This window comes from Diabrotica virgifera, chromosome 2, assembly GCF_917563875.1.
Source record: "Diabrotica virgifera virgifera chromosome 2, PGI_DIABVI_V3a".
In the NCBI taxonomy this organism is placed as follows: Eukaryota; Metazoa; Arthropoda; class Insecta; order Coleoptera; family Chrysomelidae; genus Diabrotica; species Diabrotica virgifera.
The window spans coordinates 6554966-6578255 of record NC_065444.1 but is presented as its reverse complement, the minus strand read 5'-3'; the positions used below and the strand labels follow the sequence as shown (position 1 = coordinate 6578255).

Here is a 23290-nt window from a genome sequence, read left to right as displayed (position 1 = left end):
ACTTTTCGAGTTATTTGCGAGTGAATATGTTCATTTTTCAACAAAATAACCACATTTTTAGACGGTTTTTCGCAAATAACTCAAAAAGTAAGTATTTTGTCGAAAAAAACGTTCTTAGCAAAACTATAGCCTGCAAAAAAGTAAAAAAAAAATGGTGTACGCGTTAGGTCTCTGAACCTCGTAGAACCAGAGTTATAGCCAAAGAAAAATAGATTCATATTCACCAAATTTCAAATAGAATATTTCGACGTGAAATATCCAAAAAATTAAGCACTTTTTGGGGAAAACATAACTTTTTTAAAGCGTTTAAAAAAGCTTTATTTCTGTTTTTATAAAAAGTTTCTAGCATTAAATTTAAGCAAGTTACGCTCAAAATAAGGTTGGTCCCTTTTGTTTTGGCAATAAAAAATCGGGAAGACCACCTCCTAATTATCAACTTAAATGAAATTAATCGTTACCGCTTCACAAATTATTTAACTTACGTTGTGTTTATATGATCTGTAAGTTTCATCGATTCAAAGTGCTTATTTAAAAAAAAATTTGTTTTAAAGTAAAATTTTTAAAAATTTTAATTTTGAAAAATATGCTTTTTTCAAAATTACTTAAAAATTGTTAGAGATACCAAAAATCTCGAAAAACAAAAAAAGTCAGCATTGCTTTTCTGAATATCACGTATTTTTTTGTTTTTCTGTTAGGCCAAAATTGATTAAGATTTGGTGTTTCTAAATTTGCATACATTCGTGATCAGTGACTCGTTCAACCCCTTTTAACTACAGCCCTTACAAAAATAAGGACTTTAAACCGATGAAACTTACAGATCATATAAACAATACATACACGAGTCAAGAAACTTGTGAAGTCGTAACGATTAAGTTCATTTGAGATACTAATTAGGGGGTGATTTTCCCGATTTTTTTACCAAAAAAAAAGGGACTAACTTTATTTTGAGCGTAACTTCTTTACTTTTGGTGCTAGAAATTTTTTTTTATAAAACAAAAATGAAGCTTTTTTAAACACTTTAAATAAGTTGTAATCAGTTTTCCCCGAAATGTGCTTCATTTATGGTTATTTCACGTTAAAGTATTCCATTTGGAATTTGACGAATATGAACCTATTTTTCATTAGCTATAACTCTGCTTCTACTAGGTATAGAGACGTGATATATACACCATTTTTTTTTAATTTTACAGGCTATATTTTTGCTAAGAATGTTTCTTCGACAAAATACTAACTATTTGAGTTATTTGCGAAAAACCGTCTCAAAACGTGGTTATTTTTTTGAAAAAAATGAACATATTCACTGGCAAATAACTCGAAAAGTATTGACTTAGCGAAAAACTCTATAGAACAAAAGTAACTTAAAATTAGTCAGTTTATCCATTTCCGGACTTACTTTGGACGAATATTTTTTCACCCCCAAGAAGGGGTGAAAACCACCCCCAGGGCAAAAGCACATATCGGCACAATATCACTTTTTTTTCTTTGACTTGTTAGCTATGTGTATGCCAAATTTCATGTCAATCCAAGCGGTTCTTTAAAATTTAGAGGTTTTGCAATATTTTACCGAAAGAACTAGGTCTGGATCCCGCGTATGAAAAAAAAGTTGATTAATAGCAAGCTGAAAATTTGTTAATAGCTTAAGGGTGTCTAGTCGGATAAACTTTGATATATGGGAACACTGGAACAGGGGCAGTTTTAATTGTGGAACAGGTTAAAAATTTGGAACGGTCAGACCACGAAAACGGCACATGTATTTTGTCCTACAGAACAGACTTAAACTCTCCGAACAGAGATTAAACTCTCATGCAAGAATCAGACTGCTATTTATCACCTGTCATAATTTCTGTCACTTGACATATTCTACATGTTCGTCTCATTAAAACGACCATTTGGTGATAAATAGCAATCTGATTTTTGCATGAGAGTTTAATCTCTGTTTGGAGAGTTTAAGTCTGTTCTGTTGGACAAAATAAATATGCCGTTTTTGTGGTGTGACCGTTCCAAATTTTTAACCTGTTCCACAATTAAAATGGCCCCTGTTCCAGTGTTCCCATATATCAAAGTTTGTCCGACTAGACACCCTTAAGCTATTAACAAATTTTCAGCTTGCTATTAATCAACTTTTTTTTCATACGCGGGATCCAGACCTAGTACTATGACAGATTTTTGAGAAAGCCTGCTAACAGAGATGTTGCTTGGTCCTCGTCTTAATTTGCTGTGCTTGTAGGCGGGTGCCTGGTGTTTGAGGAATCTTTTTTGAACATACATAATGTCTTTTATGCACAGAGACAGAGAACACAACAGTGTTGTAATTTTCAGTAGTAATTGCACAAGAGCTCTAAAATTATTGAATTTTTCCCGAGTGACACTTTGACAGTTTTAATTTCACGAGCCGAAGGTGAGTAAAATTATGTCAAAGTGTCACGAGGGCAAAAATTCTATATTAATTTTAGAGATGAGTGCAATTTGTTGCTATTATTTCATGAATAAAACTGTTCAAAACCAAAATTTTATTGTAATTTATTTATGTAAGTACAAATTAGTACAATTAAAAACACAGTTGTTATAAATATTTTACGGTTGAAAGTCATCACTTTTATAATTTTTACAACCTTAATTGTCATTAATGTCACTGAATGTATTTTTTCATAGCAACGAAGGGCATCTGACGTAATATACTTGACAACGGGAAATTATCAAAAATTATCAGTCTAATTTAGATTTCTGTAGCTTTCTATTGGTCAGAATCTCCTATGAATGAAATAATCATATTTATACAGGGTGTTTCATTAATAATTGTCCATATAGTAACTGGAGAAACCTTAGCACAAAATACGAAGATTTAACCTAAAACACTTAAATAAAATGTGGTTGCTTACTGAGTTACAGGGTGTTTATCTAAAAATTTAAAAAGTATTTTTGCTCAGCATTTTAAAACTATTCGACGTATGCTTTTCATACTTGGCAGAAAGTATAGATACTGTACAAACTACTAAATTACGTTAAACAAACGTTTCTGGCTATTACCAGAGGCGTGCGACGGGGGAAAGTGAATGGTTGACCCTTTCCAAATTCTACGCCACTGGCGGAATTGCTATTTTAGTTCTATTTTTGGATTCTCCAATACTTTGTATGAAAATAATATACTCTTCATTCGTAACGATAAAGTCATTAGTTTTCGAGATCTTTGAAGTTAAAAATAAAACGACACGGTTATTTTGATTAATGTATTGTGTCGCTTCATTTTTAATTTCAAATATCTCGAAAACTAATCATTTTATCGTTACGAATGAAGAGTATATTATTTACATAAAAAGTATTGGAAAATAAAAAAATTACACTAAAATAGCAATTTCGTCAGTTGCGTAGAATTTGGGAAGGGTCAACCAGCCACTATCCCCTGTTGTACGCCTCTGGTAGTAGCTAGAAACGTTTATTTATCTTAATTTAGTAGGATGTACAGTGCCTACACTTTATGCTAAGTATGGTAAGGATACGCCAAATAGTTTTAAAGTACTGGGTACAAATAATTTTTAAATTTTAATCATATGAATCATATATCATAAATTAATGAAAATAACAGTGCCGTTTCATATTTAACTTCAAATATCTCGAAAACTAATAACTTTATCGTTACCAATGAAGAGAATATTATTTACGTAGAAAGTATTGGAGAATCTAAAAAAATGGCACTAAAATAGTACATAATTCCTCCAGTGGCGTACAATTTGAGAAGGGTCAACCATTCACTATCCCCTGTGGTACGCCTCTGGTAGGAGCTAGAAACGTTTGTTTATCATAATTTAGTAGGGTGTATAGTAGTAGCACTTTCTGCCAAGTATGAAAAAGATACGTCGAACAGTTTTAAAATGCTGAGCAAAAATAGTTTTTAAATTTTTAGATAAAACACCCTGTAACTCAGTAAGGAACCACATTTTATTTAAGTGTTTTAGGTTAAATCTTCGTATTTTGTGCTAAGGTTTCTCCAGTTACTATATGGACAATTATTAATGAAACACCCTGTATGTTTTGCGATGTTGGCAAATTTTGTCAAAGGTGAAGCTATATATTCTCAAGCTTAGCCCAGCTCAGCTTATAGATAGAGCTCGTTTAACTTAGCATGTCTTAACTGATTATGATTAGGTTTAAGATAGCAATCCATTGTGCCAATCTTAAAATTGATTTAAGACTCAATGGTGCAACGCGTATGTTTCGTAAGCTGAGCTTAAGGCTAAGCCTAAGATCTGTTGGTACAACCAGGCATAAATGTTCGAAGGGATTTATTTGAACAACAGTGTTGTTAAGTTTTTAGTACTTATGTATGTACTAATATCTTTAATTTTATTTCCAGGTGCCTTAGACGAGTCTGGAGAAAGTCCCATTCCCGAGATGGGTGGCCGCGCCAGCGAGTTGCTCAGTCCGAAGCAGCGACACCAGATGAAACATCGAGAGCTCTTCCTGTCTCGACAAGTGGAAACCTTACCTGCGACGCACATCCGCGGCAAGTGTTCTGTCACGCTATTCAACGAAACCGAAGCTCTGGCGTCTTACCTCAACAAAGACGACATGTTCTTCTACTGCCTTGTGTTCGATCCCACGCAAAAAACCCTCTTAGCCGACAAAGGTGAAATCAGGGTGGGTTCCAGGTACCAGTGCGATGTTCCTCCGATGTTCAAAGAGACGGAAGAGGACGATCGTAATCTTAGCGAGCTAGAGACTCTTATTTGGACGCCGGATCATAACCTCAGTGATAGACAGATAGATCAGTTTTTGGTAGTGTCTAGGTCCGTGGGTACGTTCGCTAGGGCGTTGGATTGTAGTTCGAGCGTTAAGCAACCGTCGTTGCATATGTCGGCCGCCGCGGCGTCGCGGGACATCACCTTGTTTCATGCCATGGATACGTTGCATCGGCACACGTATAATTTATCGAGTGCGTTGTGTTCGTTGGTGCCCTCGAGCGGGCCGGTGCTGTGTAGGGACGAGATGGAGGAGTGGAGCGCCTCGGAGGCGAACCTCTTCGAGGAGGCGTTAGATAAATATGGAAAGGTAAAGTTCGAACCTTTTATTCTCAAATTTTAGATTATTTATGTTTTTTAAATAGCAATCATTCTATATTAATTACATGAAAGATATTTCTCACTTTGTTTTTAGTGTTATTTTTATGAGACAGTAAATAAATTAATGTAAGTGTTGGAAGACTGTAAATACATCAAAATTAAAACATACACATTACATTGGTGCCAGAAGCGGTCAATTTAAATAAATTCTGTTAAAAATGGCTATATATACTATGAAAGTTAGTGATTTAAAAGTAACTGATTTACGACAAGAATTGGAAAATAGAAAATTAAATCTTTTTGGGAAAAAAGCTAATTTAGTCACGGAGCCACGGCCGACATTTGAAGTAAATGGAGATTCTGTTTGAATTAAAGTCCGAACGTTCGTTGGAATAATTGTCATAGAATAACTATTTGAAACGGTTCCAATCAGCTGTAAGAGTGAATAAATGGACCAAAAAAGGAAAAGCTGTAAACCTTACTATTGCTTTTCTAGGAGATGCCTTGGATGTACTTCAAACCATAGCCGTAAAGGAGGAAGATGATTTTGAACATCTTAAGAAGAAGCTAATTATGCGATATGATCACGAACACTTGAAGCATGTCTAACAATCACATCTTAAAAATCTAAGACAAAATAAGATGAGGCTCTTCAAGAATATGAGGTAGATGTTGCCAAGTTAGTATGATTTGCTTATCCAATAGCTATTGAAGATGTGTTGGAAAAGTTGGCTGTTCAAATATTTATTAACGGTCTTCGTGATCAGGAAATGCAGATAACACTGTGATTAGCTTGTCATCGCTTGTCAATGCCTTGTAAGTATCATTTAAGTATGTTGTTAGGCACATATTGATAATAAGAGAATTGACTTGGAGAACGCTCGCTATATTTCTCTATATATAATCTTATGAGATTATATCTCTATGATGTTCTTCGTAGAATTCTGTTACTTTTGATGATGGTTCAGCTATATCCCCAGATTCTTATTCCTGAACCAGTTTCGTAGTTCCAATAATAAAATCCTTTAATAACTTAATAGACGAGGCAATGAAGAAGATAAAAACCCAAAACCTACCAAGTGTTTACAGTTGTGGATGGATCTCAATGATATTTGTTGTATTCGATTCGTAAGAACTAAAGTGGTGATGTCGAAATGAAAATTGCATTATTGAACAAGGAAAATGAATGGTCCAAAGTGCATTTCGAAATGATGAAAAATGATAAGTTTATAATTCGAAAATAATTGACGGCAATGAGTACAATATTACTACTTCAGGGTTTTTGAAGTTGCTGAACATGAATGTCGTGACAGCGATGGTATCCGAGGCACCTGGTGCCCAGGACGGACCTGGCCTCCTGGAGTTTTGTCAAAATTTGATACAAAATCAGTGTCAAGTCGTTATCCGGGGGTTTTGTGGTCGGTAAACACGATTATCATATCGGAGATGGTCTACGAGGCACCTGGTGCCCAGGACTATCTGATTTTGTATCGAATGTCCATAAAACTTTAAGAGCCAAGTTCCTCCTGAACACCAGGGGTATCATTGATCATCGCCGACATAATATTTGTGTTCAGTGATCCCTAAAACTTCCGAGTAATGAGGTTGCATTGATTTTGTATCGAATTTCCAAAAAAACTCCAGGAGGCGAGATCCTGGAGCTGCATCATGCCTCAGTGACCGTTGCCGACCTGATAATTGTGTTCAGCGACCCCACACACGCCCGAGTAACAATTTTGCAGTGATTTTGTATCGAATTTCCACAAAATTCCAGGAAACGACGCCCGTCCTGGGCACCATTTACCTCGGAGACCATCTCCGATAATATTCGTGTTTATTGACTCCAAAAGGACGACTAAGATATGCAGGACATCTAGCAAGATCACAGCATAACAACCCTCCTAGAAGAATCCTTATGTCACAACCTGTGGGAAGTAGAAATAGGGGTAGGCCAAAACTTAGATGGAAAGATGGTGTAGATGAGGATGGGAGAAAAATAGGCGCAGCAAACTGGCAATGGTTGGCAATGGATAGGACTGACTGGCGTAATAGACTTGGGAAGGTCGAGGCTCTTTCATAGGGCTGTAGCACCATTGATGATGATGATTGACTCCAAAAAACTCACCGAGTAATAGTTTGGATTTTGTATCGATTTTTCACAAAACTCCAGGAGACCCGGCCCGTTCTGGACACTAGGTGCCTCGGAAACCATCGCCATCATGATATTATTCAGAGACCCCACAAACCGATTAGTAAGTAATATTGAACTTATTTCTGTTAATTATTTCCGAATTACAAATATCATTTTTAATCACTTAAAAATGCACTTTGGAAAATGTTTCCTTGTTCAATAATGCAATTTTCATTACATCATCATCACTTTAGTTCATCAACTGCAAAAAATTGGTAGTTTTATTACTTCATTGTCTTGTGTATAATATTTCATGTTGGTTCTACCTTACCATCTCAAGAAGCTACAATGTGGTGAAACCACATGCATTTACTTTATAAGTAAATGCAGCGAAAATTGATCAAGATTAAACCTACTGTGAATTTATTCCTTTTAAAATAATAATGTTCTCAGTTATACAAGTGGAGACAAGCTCTGGAGGAAAAAGGTTTAAAACTTGGACAAAAACACAGTATTTGGAATGTTCATTTAAAGATGGAGCTACTACAAATAAAATGGTATCTTTGGATGGTGAAATGATTGTAAAAAGCAATAGTTTTAAGTACCTAGGATCGGTATTACAGAGTAATGGAGAAATAGATGGAGATGCATGCAGTAGAATTAGGGCTGGATGGATGAAGTGGAAAGAAGCGAGTGGTGTGTTGTGTGACAGAAAAATTCCAATGAAGCTGAAGGGAAAATTCTATAAAACAGCCATAAGACCAGCTATGATGTACGGAACTGAATGTTGGGCAGTGAAAAAGAAAGAGGAACAGCGAATGCATGTGGCGGAAATGAGAATGCTTAGATGGATGAGTGGAGTGACAAAGAAGGATAAAATTAGAAATGAGTATATTAGGGGAAGTCTAGGTGTGGCACCAATTGATGCCAAAATGAGAGAGCATAGGTTAAGATGGTTTGGTCATGTTCAATGTCGAGACGTTAACCACCCAATACGAAGAATAGCTGAAGTGCAGATTCCTGGAAGGTGTAGGAGAGGAAGACCAAAGAAGACCTGGGGGGAGACGATAAGGCAGGACATGTTGGTAAAGGGGATTAACATTGATATGGCCCAAGATAGAATTGTGTGGAGAAATGCAATTAGGGAAGCCGACCCCGCATAGGGATAAGGCAAAGAGAATGATGATGATGATGAATGTTCTCAGTTATACAATAGTTAAATAAAGCATTTATTTTTCAATTTCTCTTTCCCCACAAAAAATATTAAAAAAAAAATAAAATTGTGTTTTATTAGGTGTTATTAAATGCACATGGTCAGTTGATGTAGGTGGTTTATAACAGTAGTGGTTTTATCTGTGTTATCAGTATTATTCACTATTTTAAATATTATGGTTATATGAGATTAAGCCACAATTTATTGTAGTAAAACGATTATTTTAAAAATTCTGGAAAAATATTATTGGTGTTAATGGTATAACCAGAAAGTTGTTATTAGGTTATGTCTAAAGCCAATATTCAGTGTATTGAAGCCAGACCGAATACTCACTTGAGATTTAGTGTCTCTCTGCCCTTTTGATTCTTCCTTCTCAGCTAAGCCACTCTTCATTTTTGCCTTAAATCTCTTCTCTTCTATTTCTCCCATATTTCGTCAGTTCTTTTTCTTCAAAAATCTCTATACCCAGAGTATATAGGTTTCAATCTTTCTTATGTGTTGTTGGGTTCTGTTTTGGACAGGATAGCTCTCAATGTTTTGGTTGTTTTGAATGTTGCTGTAATATTGTACTTGTTTCCTATCCGTTTCAATTTTTCTGATAAGCCTTTACATATGGTATTCGTGTCATCTTTGACTCTGTTCTTGTGTTTATGGATTGCTTGTGGTGTTTTGTTGTTTCTTTTCTTCAATCTTGTGGAATTCCTTGTTTATAAATGACAATGAGTAATCATTTTTGGTCAAAACCTTTGTTAGCAGTTTTTTTTCCTTTTGAAATGCGGGAGTATTTTCATTAGAGCGAGTGCTTCGGGCTCTTGTGGATTGTGGAGTGGTAATTTAAATATCTGTTGGTGTGAATTGGATTTCTGTAGACTTTGGTTGCATATCCTGTCTTTTGTGATTAGCACATCCAGAAATGGAAGTGAATTGTTGTTTTCTTTTTCCATGGTGAATTTGATTGATTCTTCTTTATAATTGGTATCCATCAGAAATTTATTCAATTCTTCTCATCTGTGAGGCCAAATGGAGAACACACCATCTATGTATCTCCACCATACCACAGTATAAAGAGGGACAGTAAAACCTCTTCCATGTCGGCACTTTGATCTCAAGAAGTAATACCGGCAGTACGCAATTGGTAATTCACCATTGGTGGATGCGGGTTTTCCCTGTTAAAACCCGTACGTTTCTATGCGACTAGCAATTCGAGAGTGGGGCAAAAGCGACTGGGAACATCGCGGTCGCCAAAAATCATTTTTTTGCTAAAATTGTGGCTTATTTCCCATTAAAAATAGTTGATGGTATACTCATTTACGATTTACTCAATTTTTGACGCAGAACAAATTTTATTAAACCAAGTTCTTGGAAATTAAATTACCTACAATTTCATATTTAAACATTTTTTCGTATCTCTGATGCTAATCTTTCTATTCTGAAGAAAAAAGCATTTTTTTCCAAACTACAAACATTCGTTATTCGCTTTAAACTTCAGTTTTTTAAAAACTAATCATTCTAAGGCAGTCAAACTTCTAGAATCTATTAATAATACATAAATAAAGAAGAATAAATAAGGCCGCTAACTTACATTATTATGCTTCCAATTAGATTTCTCCTTTTTTTATTTTTATCTTAGAATGTTCGTTAAAAAAATTTGGTAGGTTTTACAAGATCTATAAAGCTATTAATATTAAATCCTTTTAAAATTCTCAGTCACAAAAAGAGGTGTCATTGAAAGGGTTGGTAAAGGTGGTTTTTGCATGATATTACAAGTTTTAATTGTCAATAGCTCACTCAATTTTTGTCGTAAAAAAACTTTTGCAAACCAAGTTCTTGGGAATTAAATAAGCTACAATTTCATATTTTAATATTTTTTCGTATCTCTGATGCTATCATAGTCTTTCTATTCTGAAGAAAAAGGCATTTTTTGCCAAACTACAAAAACTCATTATTCGCTTTTAACTCCATTTTTTTTAAACTAATCATTCTAAGCCGATCAAAATTCTAGAACCTATTAACAATACATACACAAATGAAGAAAACCAAATCAGGTCAGTGACAAATTTTAATTAGGGTGGTGATTAGGGAGTTGTTTACAATCACTTTTTGCTGAAAAAAATAGGGACTGACATTCTTTTCATTATGTCACTTAATTTTTTTAGCTAGAGATTTTTTTTTATTTCTGGAGATACGTATTTTTAAATACTTTACATTAGTTTCAACAAGTTATCCTCGAAAAATGCATAGTTTTCCCATCCTTTGACTTTGAAACTACAATATTTAGCATTTGACGAAGAAGAGCCAACATATCGCTAATACCTGTGAATAATGTGATTCCTAATACATTTCCAGTGAAAAAAATAACTCTTTGATAAGTGTTGGCGATACAATTGTTTTTTATATGCGTGTCCGCGAAGATTATAACTCCCAAAATATTTATAACGAAAATATTTAGTTCATAATAGATGCCGACGAAAACAATTACTTCCCTTTCTGTTTCTGCCGACGAAATAGTATATTAACCCTGCTGTCCTGTTCGGGTCTATTTGACCCAAAAAATAATTTATTTATTATTTTACAAATTATTACGCGGCGCAACGATTTGGTGTTTCGTGACTTTATTACCTAATATGAGGTCTTTCAATTGCATATGAGATAAACAATTAACTTCCTGATTTCTTTGATAAAATTAAAATTGTTACCTAGGGTACGTCGGGTCAATATGACCCGCGTATTTAAACCGTTAAAAATTACCTATTTATGTGTGTTTAGTTAGCAGTATTCTATATTGGCAGTACCTGTGTGTTTGTCAGCCGGATACGTCTGTAAATAAAAACAGGTTTCTGCAAGCTAGAACTTGTAAAATAAATTGTAGTATAGCTGGACGATATTGCAAACCAAATTATAAATATGACCAACATGGACGGACAGCATGTATTTGGAACCAACTGGAAAGACATGAATAAAGTTGGTTTCCACACATATATTGGTCTTTTATTTTTAGCTCGAGTTTATAAGTCCCGTGGTGAATCAACTAAAAGTTTGTGGAATGAAGAAACGGGTCGTAGTATATTTCAATCAACAATGTCTCTTTACAAAATGTTTTGCAAGTAATACCTTTTGATAACAAAACTACTAGACAGGATAGGAGATGTTTTGATAAACTTGCTGCAATACGTGAAATTTAGGAAACATAGGTAGAAAATGTACCAAATTTTTTATAATCTGCTGGACATTTCTGCCTACAACGCGTTCGTGTTATGGGCATAAATAAATATCCAATGGAATACCAATAAACTGGCAAAACGGCGAATTTTTCTTGAGGAATTGGGAAAAAACTAATAAAACCACTCATCATTTCCAGAAAAAATATATCAATAACTTAAGGCTCTCACGAACTGGTAAAAAGGACACGAGCAGAAACAAGTAGACAAGATGGAAATGCTAGTGAACCGTCTATGGACAATCTAACTCCGCCTGCTAAACGATCACGCTGTAAACTTGCCCTAAAACCGATAACAAGACTAATTATTATGTTGTATATATCATAAAGATATAGAACATGAAGTACCAGGCATAAAAATAAATGGCCTACCCATATGTGAAATTAGATACGCCGATGACACAATACTAATAGCAAAAACTATTACAGATCTACAAAGAATTTTAGATAAGGTTGTTGCAACGAGTGATGAATTTGGTCTGTCACTAAACATACAGAAAACGAAATTCATGGTTATATCAAAGAAAAATATTAGAAACATCAATTTACACGTAAATAATAAAACGATACAACGAGTTCAGAGTTATAACTATTTAGGGACAAACATTAGTGAAACAAACGATTATACCAAAGAAATCCGAATTAGAATAGAAAAGGCTAGAAGTGCATTCACTAATATGAAACAAATACATATTATATAGTAGAGACCTCAGCCTAAATCTTAGAAAGCGAGTACTAAAATATTATGTATTTTCTGTTCTTTTGTATGGTGTGGAGACATGGACTCTCAATAAACAATGCCTCAATATATTGGAAGTATTTGAGATGTGGACGTATCGAAGAATGCTGAGAATCTCCTGGACAGACAGAATAACCAATGAGGAAGTACTAAGGAAAATACAGAACAGCAGGGAGATACTGGATTTTATCAAAATAAGAAAACTTCAATACTTGGGTCATATAACACGTGGTGACAGATATGAACTCCTAAAATTAATTATGCAGGGAAGGATTCAAGGAAGGCGCAGCATAGGTAGGAGAAAAATGTCCTCGCTGAGAAATTTTAGAGAATGCTTTGGATGCAGCTCAACTGAACTCTTTCGGGTTGTAGTGTCAAAAGTGAGAAGAGCAATGATGATTGCCAACCTTCGTCACGGAGATGGCACGTAAAGAAGAAGAAGAAGAAGAAGAAGATTTATCATAAACATATTTGGAAAATCCATCTTTTTATTAGTGTCCCAGTTGTAAACTGAATTAAATTTTGGTAGATATTTGTTGCTAGGCTTTTTGAAAGAAAAAACTACCTTTTATTTTTGTTAATAAGGTTTAATGTACATTAACAACATAATTTTTGTTTAATTAACCATAATTTCTTGTTAATAACGTTTTATTTATCACCATTAGCTTATTTTATTTCGATTAAGGAGCGTAAACCATAGTTGGGTCATATTGACCCGAACAGTACATTTGTGTAGTTGACTCGAACGGGATAGCAGGGTTAAGTGTGGAGAACGGTAAGGGTTTTATACCGATCGAAGACAATTGTTTGGAGGAGGAGCGGAGCGACGACTCCAATTATTGTCTGAGATCGGTTACCCTTAACGTTCGACATGCTTATAACGTTTTTTGCACGATTGATACCATTATAAATTATAAAATTAAACATTTTCGTCATATTGACTATAGTCCTGTCGCCAAGGGGGGTACAACGGCCTCCTGTATTCAGATGGACTTAGCCAAGTTTTTTTTATGTATTTTGACCTGTAGAACACGAATTTTTTGGGTAACAGTTGATCCGGATGTCGATAAGATTGTTATAAACCAAGAAGTTGAGGAATCACATAACAGCGATTTCTCGCAAAACAAAACATTTTTTTGTATTTTTTGGGCCATTCTAACCAAAAAATGTTCCTACAATTTTTTTCTTAGGACGCATAGTTTTCGAGATAAACGCGGTTGAACTTTCAAAAAATCGAAAAATTGCAATTTTTGAACCCGAATAACTTTTGATTAAAAAATAAAATAGCAATTCTGCTTACCGCCTTTAAAAGTTTAAGTAAAATTTTATCTGTTTTGAATATTTGCATTGCTAAAAATTTATTTTTTGATTGTTAAAAAAAGCTATAAACACATAGTGTTTCCCGTGCCTAATACATGCGTTTTAATGCATGCTACGTAGAAATAGCGCCGCTTGCACTTTTACCTCCTCTACCTACTCATTCGATTTTAAATGAGAAATCATTGAAAACATCACTCAAGCACTAGGTGTTTATAGCTTTGTTTTAACAATAAAATAATAAATTTTTAGCAATACAAATAATTAAAACCGATATAATTTGACTTGAACTTTCAAATGCGGTAAGCAGAATTGCTATTTTATTTTTTAATCAAAAGTTATTCGGGTTCAAAAATTGCAATTTTTCGATTTTTTGAAAGTTCAACCGCGTTTATCTCGAAAACTATGCATCCTACGAAAAAATTTGTAAGAACATTTTTTGGTTAGAAAGGCCCAAAAAATACAAAAAAATGTTTTCTTTTGCAAGAAATCGTTGTTATGTGATTCCTCAACTTCTTGGTTTATAACAATCTTATCGACATCCGGATCAACTGTTACCCAAAAAATTCGTGTTCTACAGGTCAAAATACATAAAAAAATCTTGGGTAAATCCATCTGAATACAGGAGGCCGTTGTACCCCCCCTGGCGACAGGACTACTAGTTTCATTCATTTTATCAAGATAGATACTTTGGTTGTTAGGTAGTAACTAGGGTGCACAACAACAATGGAGAATTGAGTTTTTATTTAGTTATCAATAATTTTAAGTACAATTTTGATTATTATAAATTAAGATATGAGCGAAAGTGAATTTGAAGAAATTGAACGGGCTTGGGAAGAAGGGTATTCGGCAATTATTCCCGAAAAATCCAAAATCCGTTATCAAAATACCTACCAAAGTTTTAAAAAATGGTGCGAAGGCAAGAATTTAAGAATCGAAGAAAAGACTCTATTGGCATATTTCGTTCAAAGACATATGCAGTTGAAAGCTCCTGGAAGCCTCTGGGCAGAATATTCAATGATTAAATCCACCGTTTTTCTTTATGATGGCATTGATATTTCCAAGTTTTCAACTTTGATCGCGTATACAGCCCAAACAAGTGGGATTTCATTAAATAATTTAACAAATTGTACCATAAGTTTCAATATTAATAAATAATTCGTTAGTTTTCTTTATCTTTCAAAAAATAAATTAAAATTAAGAGATTTTTTAACTCGACGGTAAGTGAATTACTTACCGTCGAGTTGGAGTACTTACCGTCGAGTTGGAGTACTTACCGTCGAATTGGAGTACTTACCGTCGAGTTGGATTACTTACCGTCGAGTTGCTAGTAAATGTCACCTACTGACGTAAAATCTGTCACGGTAAACAGTCAAAAATGATCAATCGTGCAAAAACAATTATTTCTGAGAACTTTTTAGTAATTATAATTTTCGTGGACCCACAAACAGAAATGTTTTTTGCTGATTCTCCTCAAAAATAAATTTTTTCGCAACACTTTATTAGGGATTATAATGTTCACAATCATATAGGTAATCAAAAATAATATTTTTCGCGGCGTTCATTGAAAGTTCTACTCTTAACGGCATTTTTCGGAGTTATACTTTTCGTAGGCGGCGGCGATATAATAAAGTATAGCTCAATTATTATTGGTCTTATAATAAAAAAAGAAATAGAAAATAAAAAAACGGTTTTGTTTATTTTTTCAAAAGGTACATTTTTGTTAAGTAAAGTTGTTTTGCTAAAACGAAACCTATTTGAGTTATTAGCAGAAAACTGATTAAAAACATTGATTTTTTTCGATATAAATCTAACACTTTCGATAGTGAATAAATCGAACATTATGAATTTTATCAAAAAAATGTACAGAACGTTTTTTGCTTATAATGAATGTTTTTACCAACTCCTGCGGTCAAAATATAATAAATATTTCCACCCCCGAGATGGGGCGGCAACCACACCCCCATGGTAAAAGCGCCTTTTGGCATGATATAGATTTTGATCCTTGGACTATCCACTACTTATTCTTAAATTTTCAAGCAAATCGATCCATTCTGTAAAAATTGCGAGATTTTGTCCTATTTTAAGCTTCATTACTCGGACTATGTAGGTTGTTTGTCTTGTTTGTGTACAATGTTTTATTCGAAATCTTCCTCAAATATATCAGCTAATAATGGATATAAGGAATAAAGATGAGCCCATGGCTAATTTTTACCCAAATTTTATCCTTGAAATCATTATCTAGTTGTAAATAATTGCTATTTGTGCAATGTGTTAGTAGCTCCATGATAGCTGATACATTCAGTTTGGTTTTCGTTGTCATTGTATCATTCTGCTCTAGTTTGCCTCTCATTATTTTTAAAGTTTTCTCCACTGGTACACTTCGCGTCATATAAAACTGGTACACTTTTTTTCCCAATGTAAACCTGTGTTCAGACTGACAATTATTGTCTGTGAATCACTTCGTTGTTGCCATCACAGATAACGGAATTGCACTAAATCTAAATACAAAAAAAATAACGTTTAAAATGTATATTTCGAATTGTAATACATATATTTAAATTCCACACTTGTTCACTGTAAAAGTTATTCATTTTGTATTAATTTCAAATTAAATTTTTAATTTTTCCAGTGTCTTTTATTTATTCTACACAACTTAATGCAGTTTTGTCCTACAATTTACGAGAAACCAATCTCACCTCTCGATTTGACGTCAAACATAATAATTTAAAGTCATGTCCATATTTATTATCTATCATTATTTTTGAATTGAAATATTTTCGTAAATTATAATAAAACACGAATCAATGTATGGATACTTAATTGAGATGACGGAAAATTACAATTGTTTTAGTTTTTAGTATATTAAAAAATGCGGTCTGTCACACAGCCCCGTTTTTACCTAGTTTGATATAATATTTTCGTTGAACTGGCAACGTTGCCCTAGAAATTAGAATGACACTTGTGACAAGATCAACTTACACAACTTGAAAAACACGATTTTCGGTTATAAGAGTTGTACCAGTTTTTTTTGACCTGAAGTGTACAATGCTGGAGAGACTGGTGAGATCAAAACTGACTAGCATATTACATATTGTTGGAATTGTATTCTATCAGTGATGGATTACACTTAGTCTATTTTCTCTCTCTGCAATGCTTACCACCCGGAGGGAGTGTAGTGGTTGATGTGATGTTGTGTATTTTCCGTCTATAAAGATCTCTTTCTTTGGTCATTTCTTTTAAGTCATGCACAGGTCATTTGTATATTCCTGTAATTTGATCGTTCCATCTTGTTGGGGATCTTCTTTGTGATTCACATTTCTTTATGTAATGAGTCTTTCCATGTTTTCTGTGTTTGCTCGCATAACATGTCCAAAGTATTTTAATTGTTTCAGATGGACTTTACTGGAGAGTCATTGGCTAACTTTTAGCTCTCTTAATTAAAATTGAATTATTTGTACTACAGTCAGTCCAAGGAATTCGTAGCATTCGTCTCCAACAGAACATTTCAGTGACACCTATCTTTCTTCTTTCTGATTGTCTCAGGGTCCAAGATTCACATCCGTAGAATCAGCCTCATCAACCTCATCTTTAACGCTCTTGAAATTTGACAGTCCTTCCATATTTTGGTCATTTTTGCTGTGGCAACATAATCTTAAACTTACGTTTAATAACTTAATTTATTACTTTTAATCCCCTATATAACCATAATACTTAAATTAGACATACCACAAGCAAGCAGTATTACTGACTATATTATTTGTTTTAGGATTTTAACGATATTCGTCATGATTTCCTTCCGTGGAAAACACTAAAGAATATAATAGAGTATTATTACATGTGGAAAACGACGGACCGATATGTACAACAAAAACGAGTGAAAGCTGTGGAAGCGGAGTCAAAATTGAAACAAGTCTACATTCCTAACTAGTGAGTTCGTATAATTCTTATTTATTATTACATTTTCAGTTTTTTTGTTTTATTTTTGGCCATGTTTGGTTATACTTTACCAAGTTATGATTATTCCATCTATATTTTCAAAAGAACAATTACAAAGAAGCACAGAAAAAAACAAACAAAAGAAGAATCGATTATTTGTCGAACCCATCACATGAAAAATGTATAGAATTCAAGAGAGAGAGAAAGGGAGAGCTAGAAGAACACTAAGGCAAAAAAAGAGACAATATTTGAGGAGCTGAGTATCAAAGACGAACTACTCCATTTTGGAATTTTTTTCAGGAAAGCAGAAAAACTGCAGCTCGTTATGTTCTCAACATCCAATTGTGATTTTTTTATGAATATACCTCTAGCGTCTCTTAATACTCTTGAATAACGAAAATGTAAATATATTTATGCTTTATTCCCTAAAATCAATAAAGAAAAGGAGTTGGCCGATATTGCAACCAAGCTCTGGAGCTGTCCGTTTTTGAACCTAATGTCGACCATTTTTGTCGACTAATCTCTTCCTGGCTTCATTTTTAATTGCTTCAACTATGTTCACTTGCATTTTTCGGAAAAATAACGCAAATAATATTTAAAAAATCACGAAAACGGTTGAAATAACGTCGTAAACTGTTGCAAACTTAAAACGCAATGGCCACTCTCAGTAGGGTTGTTCTAGTGCACATGGCAACTTGACGGAAATACTACCTTTCGATTGGCTGTAGTGGAGTAGTCCGTTTCTGCTACAAAATCCAGTTGGAGCTGTCCGTTTCTGAAACTAGAGCAATTCAGATTTGAATTCATTGTGAAAAATCCTATAAGACTGTACATTAACTCAATTTTGAAAAAAATGGAGTTGTCCCTCTTTGATACCAAGCTCCTCATTTACAACATCAAATTATTGGAAAGGTAGAAGGAGAACATCGAGACAAGAGATAATCAACGTAAAATATTCTGCAGAGAACTAAGACAACATAAGAGAGGCTTCTATATAATATATAAGGACACCCAATTTCGTGAGAGATAAAAATGGAGAAATTCTCACCGTCGAAAATAAAATATAGAAAGATGGGCTGAATATTTTGAAGAGCTCTGGAATGTCCAGAATGTCACTGATGAGAACTATGAAAACAATAAAAATGATGTATCAGACAATGAATCAAACAATCAAATGATGTAAAATGAGTATCAAACCCAGCCTAGAAGAAATTAGAAATACCATAAAAACACTTAAAACGATAAATCTCTTCAACTGGAAAATATTGATGCTGGGTTAATTAAAAAAGGCGATAATGAACTTATAAATAAAATCTATCAGTTAATATGTAGAAAAGGCCTGGCAACAAGAAATAATGCCGAAAGAATATGGTGACAGTATAAGAAAGGATAAAAGGAATCATGTATGAATTATAGACGGATTTAACTGATCAATACTACATATGTACAGTGCGCTGGAATAAATGTTACCCCCCCGTATTAACTTATTTATTTTTAGCACATAAGCAAAACGCCCGGGCAGGTCGATTTGTAAAATAATCATAGTATATTATAGCATCAATGTTTCGAACTTTACGCAATCACTCTTCAGGTGACAGGCACAACTGATTTTTTTAAACGGGAAAGTACATCATGTGACACCTCATTTAAAAGCTTTTGAAATACTGATTACAAAAATGTATAATACTTTAATCCTTTTTGAAAGCGTAGGCCCAAAATTTCGGTCGAATTATTTTTCAATGTATTTATTTTTTCGAATCCTGAGAAAACTAATACGTATTTTTGGAGAATTTAAACGCAGAATGAAATATTACAGTATTATAGAGGTCCGAAACTCCCTGAAAACTACTATAATTATTATTTTAATAAGGCACAGGGGTGAAAAAAAAAAAAGAGAAAATTTAGTCTGATTTTTCATTTCAAATAAATCATTCAAAAGAAACTTTTTGTTTATCTAAGGAACTTTCAGCCCTCTGTAGAAATGTAATCTCTCATTCTGCGTTTAAATTTTTTAAAAATACTTAATAGTTTTCTCAGGATTCGAAAAAAATAAATGCGTTTAAAAATAATTCGAACGAAATTTTGCGCCTACGCTCTTAAAGAGGATTAAAGTGTTATATATTTTTCTAATCAGTATTTAAAAATCTTTTAAATGAGGTGTCACATGATGTACTTTCCCGTTTAAAAAAATCAAAGTTGTGCCTGTCACCTGAAGAGGGATCGCGTAAAGTTCGAAACATTGATGCTATAATATACTATGATTATTTTAAAAATCGACCTGTCCGAGCGTTTTGCTTATGTGCTAAAAATAAATAAGTTAATAAGGGGGTAACACTTATTCCAGCGCACTGTATAAAATATTGGCTTCGGTATTACTACAAAGACTACTACCATATTATGCTGAAGAAATAGTTGGTGATTACCAGTATGGTTTCAGGCCTGGAAGATCGACTATTGATAAAATATTTACTATTTAGACAAATGCGTGAAAAGTATTGAGAGTATAATCAAGACGTGCATCAGATATAAAGTAATTCCTTTGCACAAGTTAGAATAGAGGGAAACTATCAAGTGCTCTTTCTGCGTAAATTCTGGACTGAGACAGGGAGATCCGTTGTTCCCATTATTGTTTAACTTGGCCATAGAATACGTCATGCGAAAAATTTATATAAAAATCAAACCAGACATAGCTGCTCGGGGAGCAGAAATCGTACTCGCCTTTACCGAAGATGTAGATGCAGTTGCAGAATTCACATTGGAAGTTAGGATATTTTCTCGAGTTTTGATGAAGTTGCACTAAATACCGCTCTAAAAGTTAATGAAGACAAAACAAAATGCATGGTCATTTTAAAACAAGAACAACGACGAACAGACTTAATTAACACGATATGGTGAACACGATATATTAACACTGAGATGAAGCCAAGAATTTATAAAGCCAGTATCAGACCAATAATGATGTGTGCATCAAGAACAAGACCAGACACAACCACAACACAGACATTAGAAATTGCGGAGATGAGAATACTGAGATGAATTACAGGAAATACGTTGAGAGACCAAAAAGAATGAATGTAACTTAAAGTATAAATGAATGCATACTAAATAGAAAAAGAACGAAATATAAAGATAAATAAAATGGAGAAGTCGTAACTTTGGTCATTTGGTTGATTAAGCTTCTTATATGTTTCTCTCTAATAATATAGCTTTATAAAAAATTGATTTTGTTGCAGCAATAAACCAAATCCTGCGGCATTAAATAATAACAAAGGTGTTGTTAATGGTAGTAACGGCAGCTCAGATCCAGCGGTGTCTTTAGGTGGAAAGGCGTGTGAGTCGTGTAATGGTAAGATAACAATTCTTTTTACCGTTTTTAGTTCCTGTATCATGCACCTTAATTGCTGTATTGTGGCTCTTATAGTTTTTTTTACTACAAAAACGTTATTACGTAGGTCAAAATTTTTGACGTAAGAGAACTGTCAAAACGTTAGAATGTGACTTTTCATTATTGCTATGTTGGATATTGAACTTAAATAATTGGTTTAGAAAATTTATATTATTGATAACAATAAATGTTTTTGGTTATTTAATTAATATAATTATAAAATTCTCAATGCAATCGCGATTACGTTTTTCTTATTAAAATTCCATGTGGACGCTTATACAAGATCGGGCAGTTCAGTGTTGGTGTCGTATTTTAGCTGTGCTACACAAATTTCAATTCTAGAGTTGATGTTATGGAATATCATTATGTATTTTCGTTAACATTAACAAATATTTTGGGATATGAATAATATATTTCCGCAATTGATGAAATCCGATTGACATCATTAATTAGAATAAAGAACTAGAGATATTATTTGTACAGTAAACAAAAACAAATAAAAATATCTCCGACAAGTAATGACATTAACGTGGCCATGATGAAAAGTCACATTCTAATGTTTTGACAGTTCTCTTACGTCAAAAATTTTGACCTACGTAATAACGTTTTTGTAGTAAAAACACTATACCACAGGTTTTAATGCTATTTTATTATTGAGATTTTTCAAGATTTCGCTCTTTTCTGCTTTTCTATTTCTTCCACACAGCGATGAAAGACAAAGGAAAATTGTGACATATTTCTGTTGTTTTAAGTTTATATGGATGGAAATATATTGTAAATATCATTCTCTTATTATTACAATGGCAAATAGAATTGCAGATTTCAATATATGGGTTTTATCGTATCCACAGCGAGTACTGTATCTCTTTTCTTGAGTGGTGTAAATCGAACTTATGATATTGGGAATATCATGACGTAACCAGCGCATGCCGTTCACGTCATAATTCTATCTTTTCGGCGGCTTAACTATAGACCGGCTTCTACACCTTCCGATGTTTTTGAGCCATCAGTATATCAGGTAGCTTCCCCTTATAAGAGTGCACCTTCCTTCCAGTCTTCCCTGCCTGGTATATTAAGTTTGAATTGATTCTCAAAGCTATATCTCGTAGCTGTTGCATCGCTGGGTTGTCCCGTTACAATATCTGCTTTTTAGCTCCTCAATTGGCTTTCTATTCTGAGCACTAAGCACTTATCTTATGTGTTGCTCACTATGTATTAAACTGTGTGGTTACAGATCTGGCTTCGCCCTATATAAAGATATGCAGTGGGGGTAGATTCAGCAGGACCTCCAACATCGCTGTCGGAGTTGTTTCTATGGCACCCTATAATACATAGACATGATAGAGTTTGTGTATTACTTAGCAGCCTTATTGCTCCCACCTGCTTTTTGTTTGTCCACCACTCACAGATCCATAGGTCTCATTGGTCTAATAATTCTTGTGTATAACCATAGTCATTTTGGAGTTGAGCCCCCAATTCTTAAGCACATTCTTCTAAATCTGCCCAGATCCGTAAATCTGAAAATCTCTACTGTGGAACCAATTTCTGGGTACATCCTTAATCTCTTCCTTTTACAATTTATAAGGCAAGAAGACGACGAATAACGGAGACAAAAGGGACTCTCTCTAGCTAGATGATTGATGATCTCTGAACAGAAATGAAACATAAGCTGTTTTTAATTTTGTCAGTTTACTCATATTGTAAGTACACGGAACCAACTTTCGTTGGAATTTTTTCCTAGACGAATGGATAAAATGTGACTGCATATTGTAGAGTTTCTTTCGTCTCGTTGCCTTATAAATTGTAAAAGGCAGAGATTAAGGATGTGCCCAGAAATTGGTTCCACGGTAGAGGTTTTCAGATTTACCTATCTGGGACATCTCATTTCGTTAATATTTAATATTTTGTAAATTCCTAATGTTGTTTTTCTATTACAGTAACCGTATCAAACCAATGGTACGCCTGGGGCCCTTCGCACATGCAGTGTCGTCTGTGCCAAGCATGTTGGCAGTATTGGAAAAAGTACGGAGGGTTAAAGATACCGACGAGATTCGGTGACGGTGATTTTGAAAACGGTGGGAAGAAAAAATCGGGTAGTGACGTGGACGAGGAAAGATTGCCCGGCATGTCACATCGGCCGCACCGTTGCAATATCGGCGGGTGCGGAAAGGAGTTCAAACTTAAAGCACATTTAGGTAGACATTATGCCACTGCTCACGGACTAGTTATCAGGTAAATTTTAGACAGTACAATTAGGCCTGGATCCCACGTACAAAAAAAAGTTGATTAATA

General features: G+C 34.1%; 1 protein-coding gene across 2 annotated transcripts in view; it reads left to right on the top strand.

Annotated features, from left to right (window-relative positions):
- The window catches only part of LOC114324672 (metastasis-associated protein MTA3), a 131215-nt gene that overhangs the window by 71770 nt on the left and 36155 nt on the right, over positions 1–23290 (top strand). For both annotated transcript variants that reach the window (XM_050642378.1, XM_050642377.1), the window contains exons 3-6: positions 4352–5046; positions 17444–17604; positions 20847–20959; positions 22936–23230. In XM_050642378.1, the coding sequence (XP_050498335.1) occupies positions 4352–5046; positions 17444–17604; positions 20847–20959; positions 22936–23230 (1264 nt within the window). The remainder of the gene's footprint in view (positions 1–4351; positions 5047–17443; positions 17605–20846; positions 20960–22935; positions 23231–23290) is intronic.